The sequence below is a fragment of the Bactrocera tryoni genome, chromosome 1, assembly GCF_016617805.1.
Source record: "Bactrocera tryoni isolate S06 chromosome 1, CSIRO_BtryS06_freeze2, whole genome shotgun sequence".
NCBI lineage: Eukaryota > Metazoa > Arthropoda > Insecta > Diptera > Tephritidae > Bactrocera > Bactrocera tryoni.
In genome coordinates, this window is record NC_052499.1 from 63,260,950 (window position 1) to 63,282,646 (window position 21,697).

The 21,697-nt window shown below is 33.6% G+C and overlaps 2 protein-coding genes across 3 annotated transcripts; one reads left to right on the forward strand and one right to left on the reverse strand.

Moving 5' to 3' along the window:
• Window positions 1-587: 587 nt before the first annotated feature.
• On the reverse strand, window positions 588-1,187 carry LOC120766846 (general odorant-binding protein 99a-like). Its single transcript, XM_040092562.1, has 2 exons — window positions 1,114-1,187; window positions 588-1,053 (listed from the first exon to the last, which is right to left on the reverse strand). Exons 1-2 carry the CDS (start codon window positions 1,150-1,152, stop codon window positions 643-645), a joined length of 450 nt encoding a protein of 149 aa, XP_039948496.1. The 5' UTR covers window positions 1,153-1,187; the 3' UTR covers window positions 588-642.
• A 14,400-nt stretch (window positions 1,188-15,587) lies between these two features.
• Window positions 15,588-19,305, forward strand: LOC120766845 (tetraspanin-13). 2 transcript variants are annotated; one of them, XM_040092561.1, is made up of 4 exons: window positions 15,588-15,800; window positions 15,959-16,126; window positions 16,685-17,014; window positions 17,114-17,424. In XM_040092561.1, the coding sequence occupies exons 1-4, from the start codon at window positions 15,741-15,743 to the stop codon at window positions 17,186-17,188; spliced, it is 633 nt and encodes a 210-aa protein (XP_039948495.1). In that variant the 5' UTR covers window positions 15,588-15,740; the 3' UTR covers window positions 17,189-17,424. The 2 variants fall into 2 exon arrangements, with proteins under 2 accessions (XP_039948495.1, XP_039948494.1); XM_040092560.1 differs by lacking the exon at window positions 17,114-17,424 and adding an exon at window positions 19,086-19,305 and having other exon boundaries at window positions 15,589-15,800.
• Window positions 19,306-21,697: the final 2,392 nt, after the last annotated feature.

The window sequence follows — 21,697 nt, forward strand, 5'->3', positions numbered from 1 at the left end:
TGCTCCGAGTGTGAGAAAGTTATCGTGTTTTTTCGAGCATAGTAAATTTCAATATTCTCAAATATAGGGCCTTTCTAATAGCATACAAACATGGTCTCAAATTTCCTAAAGTAATGCCAAATGTTAATGCAATAAGCCTTGACCTTCTCATTACCCAAACGCTGACATTAAATCGTTAATGATATTTAAATGAAATTAAGTGGATATGTTTTCTTAAATTAATACAAATTATATATGTGCTCCTGCATATGGTTCAGTATTTTATGATTAAACTACTAACAGGTTCATGTTTACTTTCTAACGAATTCAACCAAGTATCAAGATCTCTTTCTGCACCCTCTCCACGTTGGAGTAGAATGAGATAATGCCACAATTCTCATACCCGCATATTTGATAACTGAATCGTTTATCAATATAGAGTGATAATGTCTATATTGTACAGCTTCACTTTATTGCATAAGATTCCATTAATACATCTTGCATTGCCTTGTCACATGATCCAATGTATAATTTTCGGAAGTATGTCTTATAGATGAAAACCATACTTTTTTGCACAAATTTAAATAAAATAAAACATAACCACACAATTATAATACTTAATAAAATATACTTTATTGTTCAACGAAGGGCAGTTCTAGTAATTTAAAGTTTATTGGCTTCTTCCTTGAAATTTTGAATGTAAGTTTTCACACGTTCACCGAGTTTGCTGGCCATCACACACTTGTGAATACGATAGGCCCATACATCAGCGCTGCTACCCTCAACGTTCTTGTCCACGCAACCCTCAGCGACGGCAACGATCTCAGCTTCATCCAAATCCACATTGCATTGTTTGGCAACACGATCGATATGATAGCCCTCATGTTCGGTGAAGAAACCCACTCTCTTAGCGGTACAAAGCATGTACTTGCGAATCGGCTCTTCATCGGGATATTCGAAGCTCGAAAATGTTTGCAGTTGGTCCTTGGTAAGTGGAAAATCCTTGAGGCATTCCTGGACGATAACTTCAAGCTCTGCAACATTTTTCGGCATCCATTCATCTTCAGCGTATGTCTAAAATAGAGATTATATAAGATATAGTAATGGTGTAAAATATTGGTGTGATGTACGTACCAATGCAACGACTGCAAGGATCACAATGAAGAATTTCATTTTGGAATTTGGCTTGTTTGACTTACTCCGCTGGACTCAGAGCACAACTAATGAATGGGACTATTGCAATCCCATATTTATACATCCAACTCGGTTGGTGAGCGGAGAAATGCATTGACTCAATTTCATATTTTTTTGCTGTTTGATAGTTCGTTTGATCGATTTAGTCTCATTACATGACTTACATATTTACGTATATGTATTTAGCGATCTTCTTAACTTAAGCTTGCTTCGATTATTTTTTGATTTATTGACTCAAATTTATGAACTACTACATACAGACATATTTGCAATCATGCATTTGCTTATCTCCTTGATACTCTCCAAAAACTGATTTGAGCATCGGTTATTGATAGTACATGCATATATTAAATACGAGTGTAATTCGGGTCAAAAGTGCACCTGATAATTTTTTAGTATCAAATTTTGTATTTCTAATCAAATTTCGTTTGCGGAATCGTTGTGAATGTTGGAAAAGGCTTATGGTGATTCAGTTTTATCAAAAACACAAACCTACGAGTTGTACAAATCATTCAAAGACGGTCGAGAGATCGTTGAAGACTTGCCTTGTTTTTGACCTCTTCAAGTGATGGAAATATTAAAAGATTGAAGGATATGGTGCTTGAAACTCGTTAGGCAAGTGTTAGAGAGATGGCAAGAGAGCTCGACATCTTTCCCGAGTCCGTTCGAATAATTTTTGTGGATATTTTTCGTACAAAACACGTTCTTGCTCAACTCGTCTCGATAAAGCTGAGCTTTCTTTTCAAAAAGAGTACCGGAAACAGGTCTCTTTGGACATGCTTGATCATGCGTATTCCGATCCCACATTCATGGAGAGCATTGTAACTGCTCATGCGACATGGGTTTATGACTTTGATATGCAAAGAAGTTAGCAATCAACGGAATGGAGAAAACAAAGCGAGCCGAAACCAAAAAAAAAAACAACGCCAAGGCCGCTCAAAAATTAAGGTGATGCTCTTTGTTATTTTCGATATTTGTGGTTAGGTGCATCATGAATTTGTTCCGGAGGTACAGACGGTCAATAAAGAGTCATATTTGGCCGTATTGACGCGTTTGCGTGAGAATACTTCATGAATTTTATGCGATGATAATGCACCATAGAATCGAGCCACGATTCTGACCGAATTTAATGCCATCGGTCAACCACCCTATTCACCAGATTTGGCACCGTGTGATTTTTATTTGTTCCCTAACTGAAATTGCCGCTCCACGAAACCCGCTTTCAGTCGATCGAAGAGATAAGCGATGTCGCTTGGGGAGGTCGAGCGGCTTCAGTTTTTGCACAAGCTGCTTTTGTAAGCTTTCAATTTAAGATTTTGACGTAAAATGCGCCAAGTCGTTTCATGCGTCAGTCCGAGTTGCTGCAAACAGCGCCGAATTGACTCTCCACGGTCTTCGTGCTCACTCGCAGCTACGACTGCTATATTTTCTTGATTGCGGACCGAATGTGGTCTATTCGGTCGAATATTATCCAATAATGAATGCCGGTGATGTGATGGTTTTTCAAATAGTATTCTCAGTAGGCCGATTATGCTGACCATAAGTTAGCGAAGCGCTCGAAATACATTCTTTACAGAACGTGAATTTTCGTAATAAAAATAACGATTTGTAAACATTGTTCAGGCGCAGGTCTTTCGACGATGAAATGCTAAACAATACTAAACAAAAATAACATGACAGCTTGACGAGACTCACGCGTGATCTGCCAAATAAAAGGCTTTTGAAAAAAGTTTGTACGGCAACTATACGCTCTAGTAGTCTGTACAATAACTTCGCTGATTGTACCATACCCTTGGACAGTAATTTTTTCTAAACTTCATGAGGATAATTTGTCACATAAAAAAGTGTTACATACGAGGAATTGATTTTAAGCTATCAGTTTGTATGACAGCTATATGCTATAGCTCCTATATCGACGGTTCCAACAAATGAGCAGTCTTTTGAGGCGGAAATTGTGTGCAAAATTTCAGAACGATATCTCTATTAAAGGACTAGTTCGAGTATAGACAGACAAAGAAACTTAATAGCAAACTTAACATACCTTGTTCAGGGTATAAAAATCTTTCATACACATACACGTGTACATGAAGCTGACGTTTACTTGTTGTTTACTTCCATGCTTATGATTTGCGTAAGGTCAGGTATTTGTTGCCGTGCGTGGCAACATTTTCCCCAAAATAAACAGAATTTAACTGAAATGAATAACAAAGTTGTAAAAATATATGATAAGCGCAAACAAATTTTTTTTACGCAATTGTTGTTGTTTTTTGGAAGATGCAAATATTATGAACCCAAAAAACTGTGCGCGTTATCGCCTCGCAAATGAAACGAACCGGGCAGAGTCTTTCGTCACGTGTTAACAGCTGCTAAACAATGATTTTTGTGTACCAGAGTATTACGAGTAACATTGGCATACATATGCTTAATAACTTATAATCCCTATTTTATTGTGACAAATTAAGAATAGACAAAAATGTTTCATTCCGAGTAATAAAACTATAAATTCTGCAAATTTGAATAAGGAGGTAAAGGTACTTTGCACGGACGTGATACTGAGTAAATGTTGAACTTAAGCAAAATACTCATTTTGTCATTTCTGTCAATGTCGTCGTATATCTCATACAGCGGATCGTTCCATCGACTGCGTTATTCACCGCTAATGCGCAAAGGACCATAAATTCTCCGTAGAACCTTTATCCCGAAAACTCTAATCGCCGACTCATCAAATGTTGTCATCGTCTATGCCTCTGCCCCATATAGCAGGTCGGAGAAGATGAGTGACTTGCAGAATTTAGTCTTTGTTCGTCGAGAGAGGACTTTACTTCACAACTGCCTACTCAGTTCGAAGTATGTTGCCCTGTTTAGCAAGAGTTATTCTCCGTTGAATTTTGAGGCTGGCGTTGTTGTTTGTGTTAATGTTGGTTCCAAGATAGACAAAACTAACTGAGAAATTTGGCCGTAAGTCGTTATATTTACATTTCTATATCTTTCTATATCACCGGGCCGATCCGAATTAATATCCAGCAAAGAGCTGCCAATTCGGCAACAGTTTCTAAGGAACTTTAGCCGCAACAACCACAATAACCGATTCAAAATTGTCATTTTAAATTTGTATATGACAAGTAATTTTTCTGTTGTTGTAGGCATGAGGGAGGTCTCAACGAATAACTTAATTTAAGTCAGAAGAAAGTGTCATCATCATCGCTGAGGAGAAAATATTAATAACGAACTGAACAGCGGCTGCTAATATACAGGATTAAAAGGCACAAGGACATTCCAGGTAACAAACTAGCTGATGGAGTATGCCAAATGTGCCATCCGTCTGTTGCCAAAATTGTATAAAAAAGTAGTCGCCAAAACGATACATAATGAAATTTCCAAAAGGGCTGACAGCCGGTTCATGGAGAGGTGGAATGCCTTAAGGACAGTCAAAATCGCCCAGATCATGTGCCTAGGCCCCGAAAAATACGCGCTTACTTTTTACTGACACGGTCTCGAAAAGACTACAGAAAGGTTGTTGGCTTAATGACAGGTTAAAACTTTCTAGCATCATATACGAACCGGATAGGTATTAGTAATGACGATTCATGCAGAAAGTGCAGGGAAGTAGGCATGAGAGACGCTGGAATGAGGAGGTATTCCGCTTCTGTCTAGCGCTATCTAAAACTCATCTTGGTTATCGAGTAGTTTCGCAGTTCAAGGAACTAAATTTAATATCAAAACTAGAAAACAAATCTTTCTTAAAGTTCGCAAAAAGCGTTGACGTTATTTTTGACTTCTTGACTTTTGCTCGAATTGAAGTGTACACCTCCATCAGACATTGTTGTGGTCTATGTATGGCGTGGCAGTCGGCCAGTAAAACCTAACATTACCTTATAAATGATGGTGAACTTGGTGTATACAATAAGATCCCTATTGTTTGACCGGACGACTCAAGAAGATAGATAGGTCAAGGTTTTACTAAATTTTTCATTCATTTACTCTGTGACAGTGTATAACAAATTCATACTAAAAGACTTTACGGTCAAGAGACTTACAATGCTTTCAAGTTATATAAGCAAGTAAATTGGAATTGGAACTAAAATGCTTCGCCACCTCGATAACGACCATACCCATTGCTGTATGATTTTTAGCATAATATGTAGAACACGTAATTTATATCAGGTCAGGAACTACCTTACTCACACTGTGGGAAAAGTACCAAAACCTATAAAAGAACAAATATTTTAGACTATTCAGAACATAAAACCTCATCACTGTCAGATATTTAAAGATGTACATTCAACGATTGAAGGCAGTGGACTAAGGTTCAAAGATATCAGTGATGGCTTTAAAAACCATAGATTTAGCAGACGTCCTCGTCTTTCACAAGTTCGATATTAAGGGGTCAGTAGGGCAATATTTTTTCAATTTTTTTTTTTTTGCATTTTCTGTTCTCTTATAGCCTTAGAATTATTGCATAAACCCACTTTACCATTGGAAGGTTTCGAAAAAGGCCCAAAAATAATAATACCGCTCGACATTCGGAGCGCTCGGAGTGCGCTTTAAACGCGTTTTTCTCAAAACTGTTTTAAACTGGCGGACATGATTCCAGTCGAACTACTCAACCGATTTTCTTAATTGTTTTAAAATGTCCAAAAAACGCCTGGCTATCGTCCCTACTAGATTCATAATTTTTTATTATTTATTGACAATGTTATGACGAAATTTATGCAAAAAAACAAGGGGAAAAATAAAAAAAAAAAACGTTAATTCCTTTTTTATTTATCAACATTTTTTCATGATTCTAGTAGAGACGATAACCATTCACGTACTTTTTAAGAATAAGTTGGATTTTGTGTTTCAGATGATCCAAACAAAAGAAATCGTGTCCGCCAGTGAAAAAAACGCATCTCATTCACCCAGCATAAAATGTATAAAATTGTTTGCTTTAAAAAATCTTTTAAAATTATAAAAACAACAAATTCTCAACTGATAATCATACACATGCTTACGACAATGATAATCACGAGCAAACGCAAAAAAATATCCGTTAAGGTAATGAAGATAATATCTTGATAGGTAACTGCTCATATGGGTATGTTTAAAATTTACATAATAAGTTGCTAAGTAAATATTTTCGGTATTTCTTTCTTTTGCGTATCTAAGTATGAACTTTTTTGTTGCAAAACCAAGAAAAGCTACATACATACGAGTATGTGCATATAGATGCAAGATATACATAAATAATGTTATAATAACTAACCACAAAAATAATATAGCAATTTATTTTATCTCTGCTCATTACGTTTTATGTTATGGCCTCTACACACGCTCATATCTAACCCTATACGTGTATGGTAAATAACAGTAACATCATCTGTAAGTGCGATGTAGAGTATGCAGCTTGAAAATTGAATTCTCTCACGTTTGTGGGCTGAAGTTTAGAGCCAACAAAATGTATATACTTACATTGTGACAAAAAAACAAATTCCGATCACATATTCTTGGAGAACATTATAACTGCCGATGAGATATGGGTTTATGAGTTTGACAAATTTCGGGACGGAACCCTAAGACTGGAAAGATCGTTTGCATAATTGTATTACATCGGGGCGTGACTACTTTGAAGGCGTTCAAGGCGGTACAAAATTTGACATTTTCAGTATAAGGAAAAGGTTACTGAATATGTCTTACAGATGTGATGCCAACCAAACAGAATAGAAATTACGGCTCGTTCACAACAAATGTTCCCTACCAACACAACGGTACGTCTAGATAGCGCCACTACCACAGCAGAAATGTACTGTAATGGATTTTAGATCGAAATCGAAGAAAGTGGAATATCAACCGTCGTATTGATTATGCAGTGGAATTAAAGAGCGCTTGATGAAGCACACCCAGGTTTCCCGTAAACGACTACCATGGAGGAAAACGTGACAAAATTCCACAATATCACGTTGGCCCACCGGCGATTGAAGGTGAATGAGATAGATGAGACAGTGGGCATCCCAAAAAATGACATCTGTCATATACTATATGAAATATTGGACTATGGAAATCAATGGGTGCCGCGCCAAAAAGTGCAACCTTGAGACCACATCACAAATAGTCTTCTAGTACACCGACCCTAAAGACGGTGACCACCGTTTTCTGCACTTGACAAGGTGTTATCTACTTCAAATACCAGGATATGGGTAAAATGGTCACAGTTATCTACTGTGTCGAACTGCAGAAAAATTTGCCCTATTTTGTGAAGAAAAAAGTGCGCTTCCATCATGACAGCCGGTGCCTAATAACTCGCCATGCCCAATTTGATCTAATTAGGTTACGAACTACTGCCCCATTCAACTCAGATTTCCCTTCAATTCGTTTAAAAAAATCGGCCTAAGCGTTTGTATCTCCATTTATATTTTTTATAACAAATACACAAGAAGACTATGGACCATTGCTAATTGACTCAAATACGCCTGAACTGGAAGCGATAACGAGTATGAGTATGCCCCATTTGCCTCCTAAAAACTAAAAAGAAAACTTAACCAGCACTTTAATACGAATACAATTATGACTAACTCGGAGAACTAAAATTACAGCATTTAGTGTTAATTTCTTTATAATGGACTTAAAAATACGTAAATAAAAAAAGTCTGGCTGTTTGGGCGAATTTCATTGAAACATTAGCTCTTAACCATTATGATGGTATAAATAATTATTTATCTAGTGATTAGCACAAACAATTAGCGAGCAGTCTACTGATCCCCTAAAAACCTAAATAGCAGAGTTCAAAATAAATCTTTCCATTATTGCATGGCGCCTTGAGTCACCGGTGGATGGGTTTATTCTACGAAAATGGCAACAGTCGATGAGGAAGTGCTATATATCACTTACTTGGCGTTTATATCATTGAATATGCACAGTTGTTTTTAACTAAAAATTTTTAGCAAATAAATAGCTGATATTTTGTTGCTTTTGCGTAAATCCGATTCAGATGTTAAATGCTGCGCTAATTCCTTGTGTCAATGAACATATACACATATATGCTTTTCACACATAAATACCTGTATGAATGAGTATACAAAATATAATTCTCAAGCGGGTGAATTTTGATGTGCAAATTTAATGCAAATTTTCATGTGGGTGTGATTTAATAATGCCTTAAGTAAATATTGTTAACTCCAAGTTTGATAACAGTAAACATTTAACACATACATACGTACATATTTATATAGCTATACTAAAATTTTCCTTCTTTGGCTAGAAGTTATTAGAGAACATTTAAATATTATTTATTGATTTCAGTGGCTATATTTGAAAGTTCCTCATTTAAGAGTTTCTTTTTTAGTTTTGACTATTGCCTTCATGGTTATGTTAGAGTGCCAACTACGGGTTGATAATGAACTCTCTGTGGCTTTGTGAAATATTTTATTAATTTCGTAATCCTCTGCAGTTCTATTTGCACAACACAATAGATTTCAGCCCCAGGTTGCTTGAATCATTGATTGATTGATTAATCTTTACCTTCACTGCAATTATTATGCTATTCCTTTGCTTCCCCGGCGGGTACTACGTCGAATACTTTCATAGCTGAAGTGTTTTTATCCATTCGGACGACATGGCCTAGCCGTCTGCAGAACCATTTTCTCGAAAATTCGTAGCGCCGACTTATTAGATGTTGACATAGTTCATGCGCCTGCACCATATAGCCATATACCCCGAGGATGATGAGTGACTTGTAGAATGTGCTCTATGTTAATCGAGAGAGAACTTTACTTCTCATTTGTCTTCTCAGTCTGAAGTAGCATCTGTTGGCAAGAGTTATTCTACCTTGGATATCGGGTTGATTATATTGTTGGTGTTAATACTGGTTCCAAGATAGAAGAAATTATCTACGACTTCGAAGCTATGACTGTCAACAGTGACGTGTTAGCCAAGTCGCGAGTGAGACGATTGTTTGTTTGATGATAGGAGATATTTCGTCTTGCCTTCGCCCACTGCCAGACCCATCTGTTTCCCTTCTTTAACCCGTTTGGAGAAAGCAGAACTAACGATATCAATATCATCGGCATACGCCAGCAGCTGTACACTCTTATAAAAGATTGTACTTGCTCGATTAAGTTCTGCAGCTTGAATTATTTTCTCCAGCAGTAGATTGAAGAAGTCGCATGAAAGGGAGTCGCCTTGTCTGGCGGAGCTTTTGGTATTGCTCCTTTTCGTGCTGTCAAAAGCAGCTTTGAAATCGACGAAAAGGTGCTGTGAGTCGATTATCTTCTTACGCGTTTTACATAATATCACTCACAAGTATTTGGGTATGAGAAAGCTCTGGACCTTTTGTTTAATTTTTGACCAAAAAAAGATTAGTTGGTGATTCGGAGCAGTGTTTGGAGATATCCTAGCGTAATAAATCCGAGTACATTGTTAGACTGTGGCATAGTTTTCATCGACTACCTTGAAAAGGGAAGGACTAACAACACACGCTATTACATAGCGTTATTGGACCGTTTGAAAAGAGAAAGTGCTGTTTCACCAAGCTAATGTACGGTGTCACAAGTCAATGAAAACGATAACAAAAATCCGTGAATTGGTCTTCGGATTGCTATCGCATCCGACGCATTCTCCAGATCTGGCCCCCGGCGACTATTTGCTTTTCTCAGAACTTTGAAGGAAACTTTGTTGAATGAAAAAAGGAATTTTTCATAAAAACTGTATTTTACTTTGGTAGGCTAAGTTGGCAATAGTCAATTTACCCAAGATAAGGTTTGTTCGATTCGTTACTTTCTACAACACACGGCTGTGAATAAATTTTTTCGAGAAATTAAGTTATAATTAAAAAAAAATAGTTCCTGCATTTATCAAAGTTAGTTAAGCGGAAAAGATGAGGTGTTTGTTAACTCTGAAAAATCATGGGAATCACGTCGTGTTGCTATTCAAGAGATATTATCTTAGAGGCCCTTAAGATCTGATATGGAACAGAATTTTAAGCAAAATTAACATTGAGTGGAAAACACACTGTATATCATTCTAATGAAATGGACATAGCAACACTGAAAGTTCAGGCACCATTTGCGCCAATTTTGAATTATTTATAAAAACTAGGATATTTTGGGGAACTGTGTGATATATGTAAGACCACTTGTCATATATACTAAATCTATATACTATTCAAACAAGTGTTTAATATGTGTATTAAAATACTTCTTAACACAATACTGAAAAGCAATTTGTTAAAACAAACGAAAACAAAAGCAAAATCATATTTTTCCATTTATTTCCATTGTCTTTATCGCTTGTGGAATATGCGTAAATGAGTTGAGCAATTATTTTATTAAATTGTTGGAAATTTTTGCGCAATCGCTAACTAAGCGTGACAAAAATATCACAACCATGTACAGTTATGCGGAATCAAATAATTAAGAGCAAAATTGTATACAAAACTGCAAAAAGGTTCTTTGTAAAAGTTCTTGCTTCCAACACTATCATATTTATGCTAGTATATGAGTTTTTACGGTATTTAATGTTAGTTATCTGAAAAATATAGTTGATGATAATGTCATGTGCAAACAGGTCAATTAGCTGAGGGAATTCTTATGTAAACAATGAGTGTTTGAAAGTGGTCTATAGAAGAAAAGGAGGATGATTTTGTAAATATTTACAAATTGAAATTTTATTTTCCACTTGCAAGTCGGAAAAAACGCATTTTTCGCGAATTTGTCTTAAGAGGGGAGTAAGGTTTGAGAACTATTTTTCCATTTTTTTTTATCAACATCTCAAGAATATTGTGTTAAAGTTTTAGGTCATTCGGAGAAAAACTAACGAAGTTACAGCAGGTTGAATAACGCTATCTCTAATTACCTGCGCTGAGTGTACAAAACTTTGAATCGATTTTCCCAAATATGTCATTTTTAAAGGCTGTGACCAGCCTACAGAAAAAACTACTGCATCGATTGTTTTGAAATTTTGTACAAATATTCTACATATATATAGCTCACGAATGACGTCGAGTTTTTTCCAAAAATTTTAATTTCTAAGAATTTTACAGTAACAAATAGGACGATTTTTTCGTCCAAAATCGTCATTTTGGCTTGAAAATGGTACCAAAAATTGAAAAATTGAAAAATTAAAAAAAAACTCGACGTCAATTGAAAGATAAACTAATAAACTAAAGAAAGCATTTTAATTTTTTGGTTTCAGATGATCAAGTGACGCTGTAGGCTGGTCACCGCACAAAAACTTTTTTTCGAGGTGCCTGCAGAGATCGACGATAAATCCGTTATTCCTCGCTATTTTTCGACAAAACTTTTTTAAGTATCCTTCAAAGGTTGTACTTTCATATAATAATAAGTAAAATAAACCTACAGCAATAATTTTTTCTAAAAAAATTCACGAAAAAAGCAAAGCTGTAGGTAATGAAAAGGTCTATAACTTTTGTATACAAACTTTTCACATGTAACCTCAAAATGTATGTGAAAGATTATAATATTTTAGTGATAACAAAGTTTTTGGACTTTTATCTTTATCTCCTCAAATCACTCATAAATTACTTTATCTTCCTTTTCCAAAGATTTTCATCCACTTGCATCTTCATATATACATATGTATATATGTACTTATGTATACATATATACATTTTTATATGTGTAACATAGAGATATTTACATATATACTCATATCTAAGTAAGTAAATTTGTTCAACAATTAAAAATATACAAATGTGAAATCATAACTGAAATTATTTATTATTATTGCTTACTGTTTTTGCATTTCTATTTGTAGGCATTGCAACTGAATTGCACCGTTTCGCATCACTGCACGCTTTGGAATGCTACAATTGTACCGGTGTGACGTCATGGCAGCGCCAACGAGTGTTAAGCAATAATAACAGACACCACTCGCCCGTATAAATATTTGTTTGTATAAAGCAAAGAGAGCACAAACTTAAAAGAAAATCATAAGTGAGTTGGAAAAATTCGCTTCACTGCTTTTCTTTGCACATTCCCACACTTTAGGGTGTGCACGCACGATTATTTCAATTTGTTATGTTTAATTATATTCGCTTCCGTTTGACAGCCATAGAGATTTTATATACATTTACATATGTTTATTTTTAAAATTTCAAGTGCTTATGTACATATGTCCATACATACTTGCAAAGTTGCAGACGTCTGTGTGCATGTGTATATTATACGCAAGCTCACGCTAGGGTGCCGCAAAATGTTTGCAGTTTAACTAAGCGACGCTTCGGATTTGGGAATGTCGGACTAATAACACAGCATTTGCTTTCTAACTTTACTTTAACTAAAAACCACTGAGATCAAAGCTTGGTTTAAGGTAAATTCAAGTCGACGAATTATATGTATATATATAGATCCGGAAGAAGTTTTTTGAAAAATGAAAGTATAAAATGATCCAAGGTGCTTTTTACAGTAGCTTTTTTTGACAGATCACGTATGATTCCTGACAAGCTGTCATGTGGAGAGTCATTTGAACAAACTCGTTTTATGTTGAGATCTTAAATTGAAATCCAATAAATTACGATGGGCTCTTGAAAAGCTCCAAGACGATCCAAGGTTTTCGAGGGAAATTTTGTTCAGCGGTCAGTCCCATATCTGGCTCAATGAGTGTATAAACAATGACGCATTTGGGACGAAGAGCAACCTGAGGACTATTTGATGCCTGAAATTGAAGCTTGTGATCTCGGCGATCAACAAAACTCCGCCACTTTTTACACGTCGCATAAGTTAATGGATTTATTAAGAGAACATATCTGTGACGGATGGATCATCTGAGACGTAGGCGTGGCCAACATTTCAAAGAGATTTAAATTTGAAGTTTATGTGTTTTTTCTTTAAAAAAAAAAAGGGAACCTTGGATTGGATTACACTATACTCGTATAACTGATCAGCGTGACAAGTGAGTCGACGCCTGTATAAAGCAAAGTCTGTTCGTATATACGCGATGTTTTAGATGTCGCTATGAAAATTTGCACACGTCTTTTTCTGTCAAAGAAGCTGCTGATTTGTTGGAACCGTCGATATCTGGCCACTATAGCACATAGCTGCCATACAAACTGATCAAGCAAGACATCGTTCAAAATTAAATTCTTATATGGACATTTTATTATTTAACTTTATTTAACAAGATATCTTCACGAAATTCGGAAAATATTATCACCCAAGGCAACGATAGAAACTACAAATAAATTGTTAGGATAGAAGAACTGTAGCATTTAGCACCATACAAACTGGTCGACTGATAAGTTGTGATCGTATTTGGGACATAAAAAGGTTAGTTTAGCCAAAATTTCGTGAAAAGTAATATATATTTTTTTAAATATAAAAATTAAAATTGAAAACAAAAATCAAGAAAAGTAAAAAATGCATCTATGAAGGGTATTTAACGGTACTTAACGGTTTTTCTTGTTTTTAACAAAATTTTAACATTTAAGTTTATTTTTGAGCCAAGTCCACAACTCATCAACACACCTTCGTACTGCTTTTCTTATGCGTTGAATTAGTTCAATTTTGCTGAAAAATACAGCTTTCTTTGTTGCGAATTTTTAATTAGTATTAATTATATAAAAATTCACTAACTAACTAGCTTTACGCATACATGTACATATCTACATAAATACATAAATATGTAAATGTGGGTATGCTGTCTATGTAAGCAATCACTAAAAGGTTTATTGTTTTTGTTACTTTTGTTTCGTGATTTTATTTTGCTATTATTTTTTATTTAGTATATGGCATCGCTTTGGTTTTAGCCACGTTTTCACACTTCGTTTCGGGTTTTGGTCAAAGTGGGCCGCTTAAGGTGAATACAAAATTGCCAATTTTCAAACGCAACCACCTGCCTGCGTTAAATATTATATACTAAGTTAAATGTTAACAGCTGTATAATCTACTCACTTTGCTTGATCGCCAATACTAACACAAAGCAGACACTGCTTGAAAAATTTACACACACACTCAAAGAAATAAAAAACAAATTATTATATATACTTGTATACTTGTATAATTGTATATATTTATATTTATTTTATTTCTTTTCTCATATAATTTATCAAAAATTGCATTCACAGAAATCGTTCACTTGCAAAAACTGGCAAAAAGTTCACCGCAAACAATAAACAGACAGAAACTGACTAATAATCCGCAAACGCCGCTCAATTAGCACGAGTGTAAATACCGTAAGCTGCTGCTGTTTGTTAGCTAAGAGTGGCTCTTTGGATTTCATTTTTCCCTTCCATTTCACGAAGATCGCCACAAGTGTTTGCTGCGTGTGGCATTTGATTATATACATATATTTATATATGTAAGGATGTGTGTGTGTTTGATTGTTACAGAGCAAAGCTTTAATGCAAAGTCAAGCGCAAGCGATAATTACTCGCATGATATTGTCAACTGCTCTGATAGGTGAACGCATTTTGCGAATATCTATTGGTTACTGCGAAGATATGTTCAGCAAAAGTACGCATGAGAAATGAGGTGTGCTTTTAGGCGCAGTTGCTTGCTTATAAATTACTGTTATTTATTATTCTAATGAGAATTATGTTTTTATGTAGAAATAATAAATTAATTCCGCTTTCGTTACTTTTATAGTTCATTAGTCGATATTTTGTGGTTATTAGGCAATTAAGTTCAAGTTGAAAGCTATTAGGCCAGTACAGAAGCTTTTGAAAATGATAAAAAATGGAAAAAATTGTAGTATTCTACCTACTAAGCCTACCAAATTAAAAAAAAATAATATTTCAAAGTAAGAATTTTCGATTGACAAGTAGGGTTTTTTCCAATATTAGGTTAAAAGGAACAAAATAAATATTTTACATCAAAAAAAAGTTACGGTTATATTTGGTACATAAAAACGTTAGTTTACCCAGAATTTCATTAAAGAAAATATTTTTCTTTTGTATTTTACTTTTTTTGTATAGGACCCATTAGGTAAAACTATGCCAAAAATCGAGATAAGCCGCTGTGAGTGCTAAAAATTCAAATTCTCTCCTCCCCTTCCTATTGCCATATATTTTTTTAGTGGTATGGAGAAAAATAAATGTGAATATTTTGAGAATTGTAAATAAGCATAACAAAATTAATTACAATTTCCAATAAATTTTATATTTTGAAAAAAGTTCTTTTCCAAAAGCGTTTTTTAATTTTTAATTTAAATATTAATAGATAAATGCATTTTCAAATGACTGATCTAATTTTCTTTATATAAACTAAATTTTAAATTGTGGATTTGCATATCATGTAATTTCCAATACACTTTTAAAACACCCCAGCAGTGCACTTCAAATATAACATGCTCTTATCAAAACTGTTTTATTTTCATACATTCTCACATTCATACCTTTGCCTACCAACGGCAACCCTGCTTAACAGATGTATATGAAATGAAACAATTGGATTGGAACACTAAGAAAATTTGGAAAATGCAAAGCAAATGTATAACAAAAGCAAAATCAAGTAAAGAGCAGCTGGTATACGATTTATAGTTAAGTTAGCGCATAAAGTTTAAAAAAAATAATAAAAAAGTTAAAGTGACTTTTTTTTAATAAGTGTAAGTAGTTATATATAGCAGCTGGTGTTAAAATGTGTGGAGGTTTTACTTGTTCGAAGAATGCGCTAATTGCGCTGAATATTTTGTATGTGGTAAGTACATACTGAGGACTTTTCTTTGGCCTTCTGTCACAATGGGGCAATACCCTCAGGGTCGTGATTTTGTGCATGCACGGAAGTGCCCAAGAGAATCCTTAAAAGAGTTATTGATTTTACAATATTCTCCTGTATGAATATGAATATGTTTACAGATGGTGGGATTCCTGTTGATTGGCGTTGGAGTCTATGCGCGTGCAGCTTCCATTGTCACAAATCTACCAATTGTAGGTGGTATTTTAGCCTGTGGCGTGATACTGATATTAATATCAATTCTCGGACTGGTCGGTGCAGTGAAGCATCATCAAGTCATGCTATTTTTTGTATCCTTTTAAAAAAATATCAGTAAAGATATCGTAAAATATTTAAGAGGTTTAAGAAAGTGCTCGTGTTAAATATAACTGTGATAATAAGATTAGTTATATTTATATAAGGAGATAATGAAGAGTGCAAGATTTGTTTATCTCCAATTAAAAGCACCTAATTTTCTTAAGTGATAATTTATAGTATTTAAAAGCAAAGTAATTAAAGTACTTTGTGTGAATAAAATAAACAAACTGGTGGTGCCGCTTAAAATTTATACACAAAAATGAATTTACATTCATAATTAAATACATATTCAGTATGTTTCCGACTGCGATAATGATATCATTGGTTGTTGTAAAGAAGGCTATCGCTTCGATTGACCTTATGTACACAGACATATTTAATTTAAATTCAAATATTGAAGCTCATATTTATTTGCCTTAACGCAATTTAATTAAGGCAATTAAGTTGTTAATACGAAAGCTCATGTGTTGCGAAAGTGAATTCATTGACTAAATAATGCCAAACACTTTATTCTTGTTTTCCTTAACTTGAAATCGTTTTAAAATGCACAGTACATGATCATTCTCTTCATGCTCTTCCTCATTCAATTCTCCATTGCCAGCTCTTGCTTGGCTGTCAATTCGGAGCAGCAAAAAGAGTTCGCTGAGGAGGGTTGGAATAATGTACCAGATTCGATGCGCATGCAAGTTCAGGATACATTTACTTGCTGTGGCTTTAATTCGACCAACACGGGCACATCATGCGAAGCAGTCACCAAGAAATGTTGTCCAGATTATGTGGACAATTGCGCTTGCCCACCATGTCTACCCGCTTTGGAGGATAAGATCAGTTATGCATTTAAATTGTGCGGCGGTTTGGGTATTTTCTTCAGTTTCACTGAGGTAAGCATGCATTTCATTTTATTTTCATCAAAATTATTTGTTTGATTGTACATTAACGAATTCATATTAATTCTTTTATTTGGACATGCAAACATGCAGTTCATTGGTGTATGGCTAACAGTCCGTTATCGCAATCAGAAAGATCCACGCGGTTTGCCGAGTGCATTTCTATAAAATGCCTTGTGCTGCAAGCAATTAAACAACTAATAATACATATTTAAACAATATATATATCATACTAATACGTATTCATACATAAATCATCCATACTACATTCCTTAACCTATTTAAAAAACAAAAAAAAAAACAAGAAACCGTACCAACGTCATAGGTTTTCATGCATTTATATAATTAACATACCTACATACAATCATAGCTGTTTACGAAACTGATTCATATACATATATGTACATATAGTTATAAATATATATATAAAGTGAAACTACACACATAATATGAAACATATTTAACGATAACTTACGCATTTCAAACATAACACAAATGTTTGCCGCAATTTTGGCGTCTTTTTTAATAACTGCAAAAGTAATATCATAAAACTGCGATTTGATCACTTAAGCCAGGTATCAAATGTATTTATGTATGTATATTGTACCGCCGTTGCCGCTGATCTCAGTAGTACCGTTATTGGATTGGGCATGCAATTAATAACACCACCTTAGTATACACACAAATTTACAATATATATGCACTTTAACAGCAGTTTCAAGTGGATTATACAGCTGACTTTTCTCCACCGTCATCAATATTATACATACCTATATGAGTGTTGTACTTAAATACTAGGGTGAGCAATCGTTGTACTACTTTTCAAATTTTAGTATGTTCTTTGGTCTTTAGTTCATAATTTTTTAATAATATGGTCAATTTCTTTTTCGGCTTCTATGCATTTCTATTGCACTTTGTTATCGTAAATTGTTTAGCACGCAGCCTTTTCGCTTTCTGTTGAGTAATTGTTATTGTATTATTTTAATACATTTAAAAAACTGTAATTATTATCTTCTGTGGTAGTTATTGATATTAAATATTTAAAACTGTTTGGCGCTATAAAAATTATTGGTTTAAAATTTATTCACCGTTAATGTAAAATTTTCTTGAAAAGAGAATATAACGGTTACCAGCCCCTTAAGGGGTTATATACAGTTAGAAGCCCGAATCAAGCAAATTTTTCAGAATTTCGTTAAAATAATGTTAAATCTAGTAATTAGTCGGAGGAACAAGTAAAATAATTTTTTTTTTACAAAATGGCTATTTCTAAAAAAAATCGATGTTCGACCAAAATATCTGACTTAAATTGTTTATATTAATTACTAAAAAATATATTTAAGCTTGTGTCAAAATTTGAGAATAATCGGTTAAGCCGTTTTCTAGTAATGTTGGTAACTGAATTTGAAGACACCATTTTGAGAAAACGCGCACTTTCACTTCGACTGCATCGAAGCTAAAATACCATTTATTTTTTAAGCAGACTGTAGCGTAAATTTCGTGAGGATGTCTCGTTAAACAAAGTTTTCTACACAAGGACTTTATTTTGACCTCAGAGTTTGTATGACAGCTATATGTATGTATGTATGTCATAGTGGTCGGATATCGGTTCTTCCGAGATAGAAGCAGCTTCCTGGTAAAAAAAGAACTTGGAAAATTTCAAAAACAGAGAGTAGTTCGCTTATATACAGACAGGCAGACGGACAGACAATCGGAAATTACTAAATCTACTCAGCTTATCTAGCTGATATGTACTTTATACGGTCACCGTGATTTCCTTGTGGGTGTTATAAACTTAATGTTAAACTAAATATACCCTGTTCATAAAAAAAATTTCAGCCTTTCTTTAACATACAGATAATTTGTATACTAAAATTACTTTCGTGGAAATTACTGTAAATATTTATATTTCAATATCGCAGCATTCTGGCACCTTTGACAAACATAATTTTTTATTTATTTTAATTTAAATTAAATTTCTGCTTTATTCTTACGTTGATTATATAGCTGTAAATGTAAACAGTACTATTTGAATTATATTTTTATACACATTGCATTTATGTTCCAGGTACTGGCAGTCTTCTTGGCGCGTCGCTATCGCAATCAACATGATCCACACTATCCAGAAGCGCGCGCAATTTTCCCACACAATTACCAGTATTAGCAAAATATCATGAAACCAGTTTGAAAAGAAAGCAGTTAGCGCAAAATATTTACCTAAATTAAGCTTTAAGTTTGCGCGGACGAGTATATTTTGGCTTGGAACCGATTTAGAGGAAACGAACAAATTACAAAACACATACATACACTAATTTAAATGTTCATATATATTAGGTTGTCAAAAAGTCTTGCGGTATGGTTTCAACGTTTTCGTTCTGGTGTAGAGGTGGTCGAAGATGCGCCACGCTCCGGAAGGCCTGTCGTCGAAAATTGCGATAAAATCGCTGAATTGGTCGAAAGAGACCGGCATAGTACCAGCCGTAGCATCGGTCAAGAGCTGGGAATGAGTTATCAAAAATTCATTTCAATTTCAATAAAAAAAAATTAATAAAAATACCGCAAGACTTTTTTGACAACCCATTATGTATGTATATTTTTCGAACATTTTTTTAGTCACAATTTATTAGTTTGCTTTTGAAAATTTCCAATTCTTTTCTATGTACACTTATTTTGGTTGTAATTTTTGTATTCAATTTTCGCTTGCATTCACTTAGTCAAAGTTTAAATTAAGTTTATATAAACTACATTTGCATCTTTAATATTCTAGTGATTTTTAATAACTAATGCAAATTGTCTTTACTTTTGTTTACAATTTGTTTAATTTAGTTAATTCTTTGAGATTATTATTTTTTAAATAAAGTATATAATTTAAATAGCATAGCTGTAATTTTGTGTATAGGTTGTTAAGAACAAAAATAATACACATAATATATACCTTACATGTGCTATCTATGTTTGCTCAATAGCTCCATTTTAAAATACGTGTATATGATATCCAGGGTTGCAAATAATGCATTAAAAAATAATGGAATTAACATTTGAATTCAATAATTTTGTAATTCCGAAAATATAATTTTAAAAATCATTTAAAAATTTTTAATCCAAAATACCAGCTCAAAAACGTTGTGTGTAATGGCAAATACTGGATTAAAAAAAAACAGAAACATACCAAATACGGGATTAAAAAATAAAAAAATAATAATAAAAGTAATTGTTCAATAAAATTTTACAAAAAATACAATCTCAAATACGGAATTAAAAATAAAAAAAAATTTCATCCCAAAACCAAATTAATTCTTTTTTAAAAATTTATTTTTAATTTGGTTTAGACTTCAAAAGATTAAATTTAAAAATTTATTTATATTTTATTAATTTCTGTTTTAATTTTGATTTTGGCTTAAAAAAATAAATTTTAAATATATTATATTAAATTAAAATACAAAGTTTAATCCCCCACATATTTGGTTGTAAGTTAAATTTTAATTTTTTAATTCCGATTTGTGATTAAAATAAAATTAAAAATTAAATTTTAGTTTTTTGATTTCGATTTTGAGAATAAAAACCAAAAACCAAGATGTTTGGTATTAAAAATTTAAAATTGATTTTTTTTAATTTAGTAGTAAAAAATTGTAAAAATATAAAATTTTTAAACCATAATTTTTTGCATGAAAAAAATCGCAACCCCGCTGGTATGTAGATTTCTATTGTAAATGCTCCTTAAATTTTTAACAACTATCCAACACTGAAGGCAATCAAGTAAAAAAGCGTAGACATTATCGAGAAAATATTACAAAAATAATGTCGTAAGGCGCTCACATCAAATCCAATAATTAACATAATTATGAAACACTCTAAATACGATAAATACGAATCCTACCGCAGCAGCTTCCTTGCAAACAGGTGCTTTATTGAGGTATACAGACCCCGTTCTTCGGTTAAAAATCTTTGCTAATTTCCACAAATCATTCATTACACATTCATTACACTCGAAATGCATTGTAGCAGCAAATGCACACACATAAATACATACAAATTTATTAACAAAATTCTTAATATTGTATGGGCATTTGCAAATAACATACTTATACATACATACATATACGATGAAGTACGATAATATTCTCTGTATTCTGTGCTGTGATTGAAATAAATATGATCTTTAAACTGTACACCAAACTAAATTTAAAGTTATACTTATATAAACACATACATACATATATAATAAGGCTATAATGGAAACCGAGTGCAAGTCATTTGATGCCGTTGATGCAATTTGCTGAAAACTGGCAACATAAATACAAACGAACGTGTGTAGTGGGTGAAAAATATGCAAATACTTTCTATTATGCAAATGATTTATGGGAGAAATATATGCACGCCAATATATAATATATACAAATTTCTCGTGTGTGTGCGCATCATCCTGCGTCCTGCATGAATAAGTTCAGCTCATATTGCTCGCTTATTTTGCATTTCATTATTCATGTCAACTAAAACGCTTCTCAAGCAGCTAAGCAATAACAACTGTGTGGTAGTCAGTTGTCTAGTGAGATGATGGCAAGCACTGACAGTGAACTGTCGTCATTGTTGTTGGGTTATTGCCATTATTTATATTGTTGTAAGCAACTTGTCTGCGTCAAATAAATTTATACAAAACAAGTGCATACGAGAATGTACATA

Bases quoted from the DNA above. Each gene is read 5' to 3' on its own strand.
- LOC120766845 (XM_040092560.1), top strand. From the start codon at position 15,741: ATGTGTGGAGGTTTTACTTGTTCGAAGAATGCGCTAATTGCGCTGAAT. The intron at 16,127-16,684 runs GTATCCTTTTAA...TAAAATGCACAG, and splicing joins ATCAAGTCATGCTATTTTTT to TACATGATCATTCTCTTCAT. The intron at 17,015-19,085 runs GTAAGCATGCAT...TTTATGTTCCAG, and splicing joins TTTTCTTCAGTTTCACTGAG to GTACTGGCAGTCTTCTTGGC.
- LOC120766846 (XM_040092562.1), bottom strand. From the start codon at position 1,152: ATGAAATTCTTCATTGTGATCCTTGCAGTCGTTGCATTG. The intron at 1,054-1,113 runs GTACGTACATCA...TCTCTATTTTAG, and splicing joins TCCTTGCAGTCGTTGCATTG to ACATACGCTGAAGATGAATG.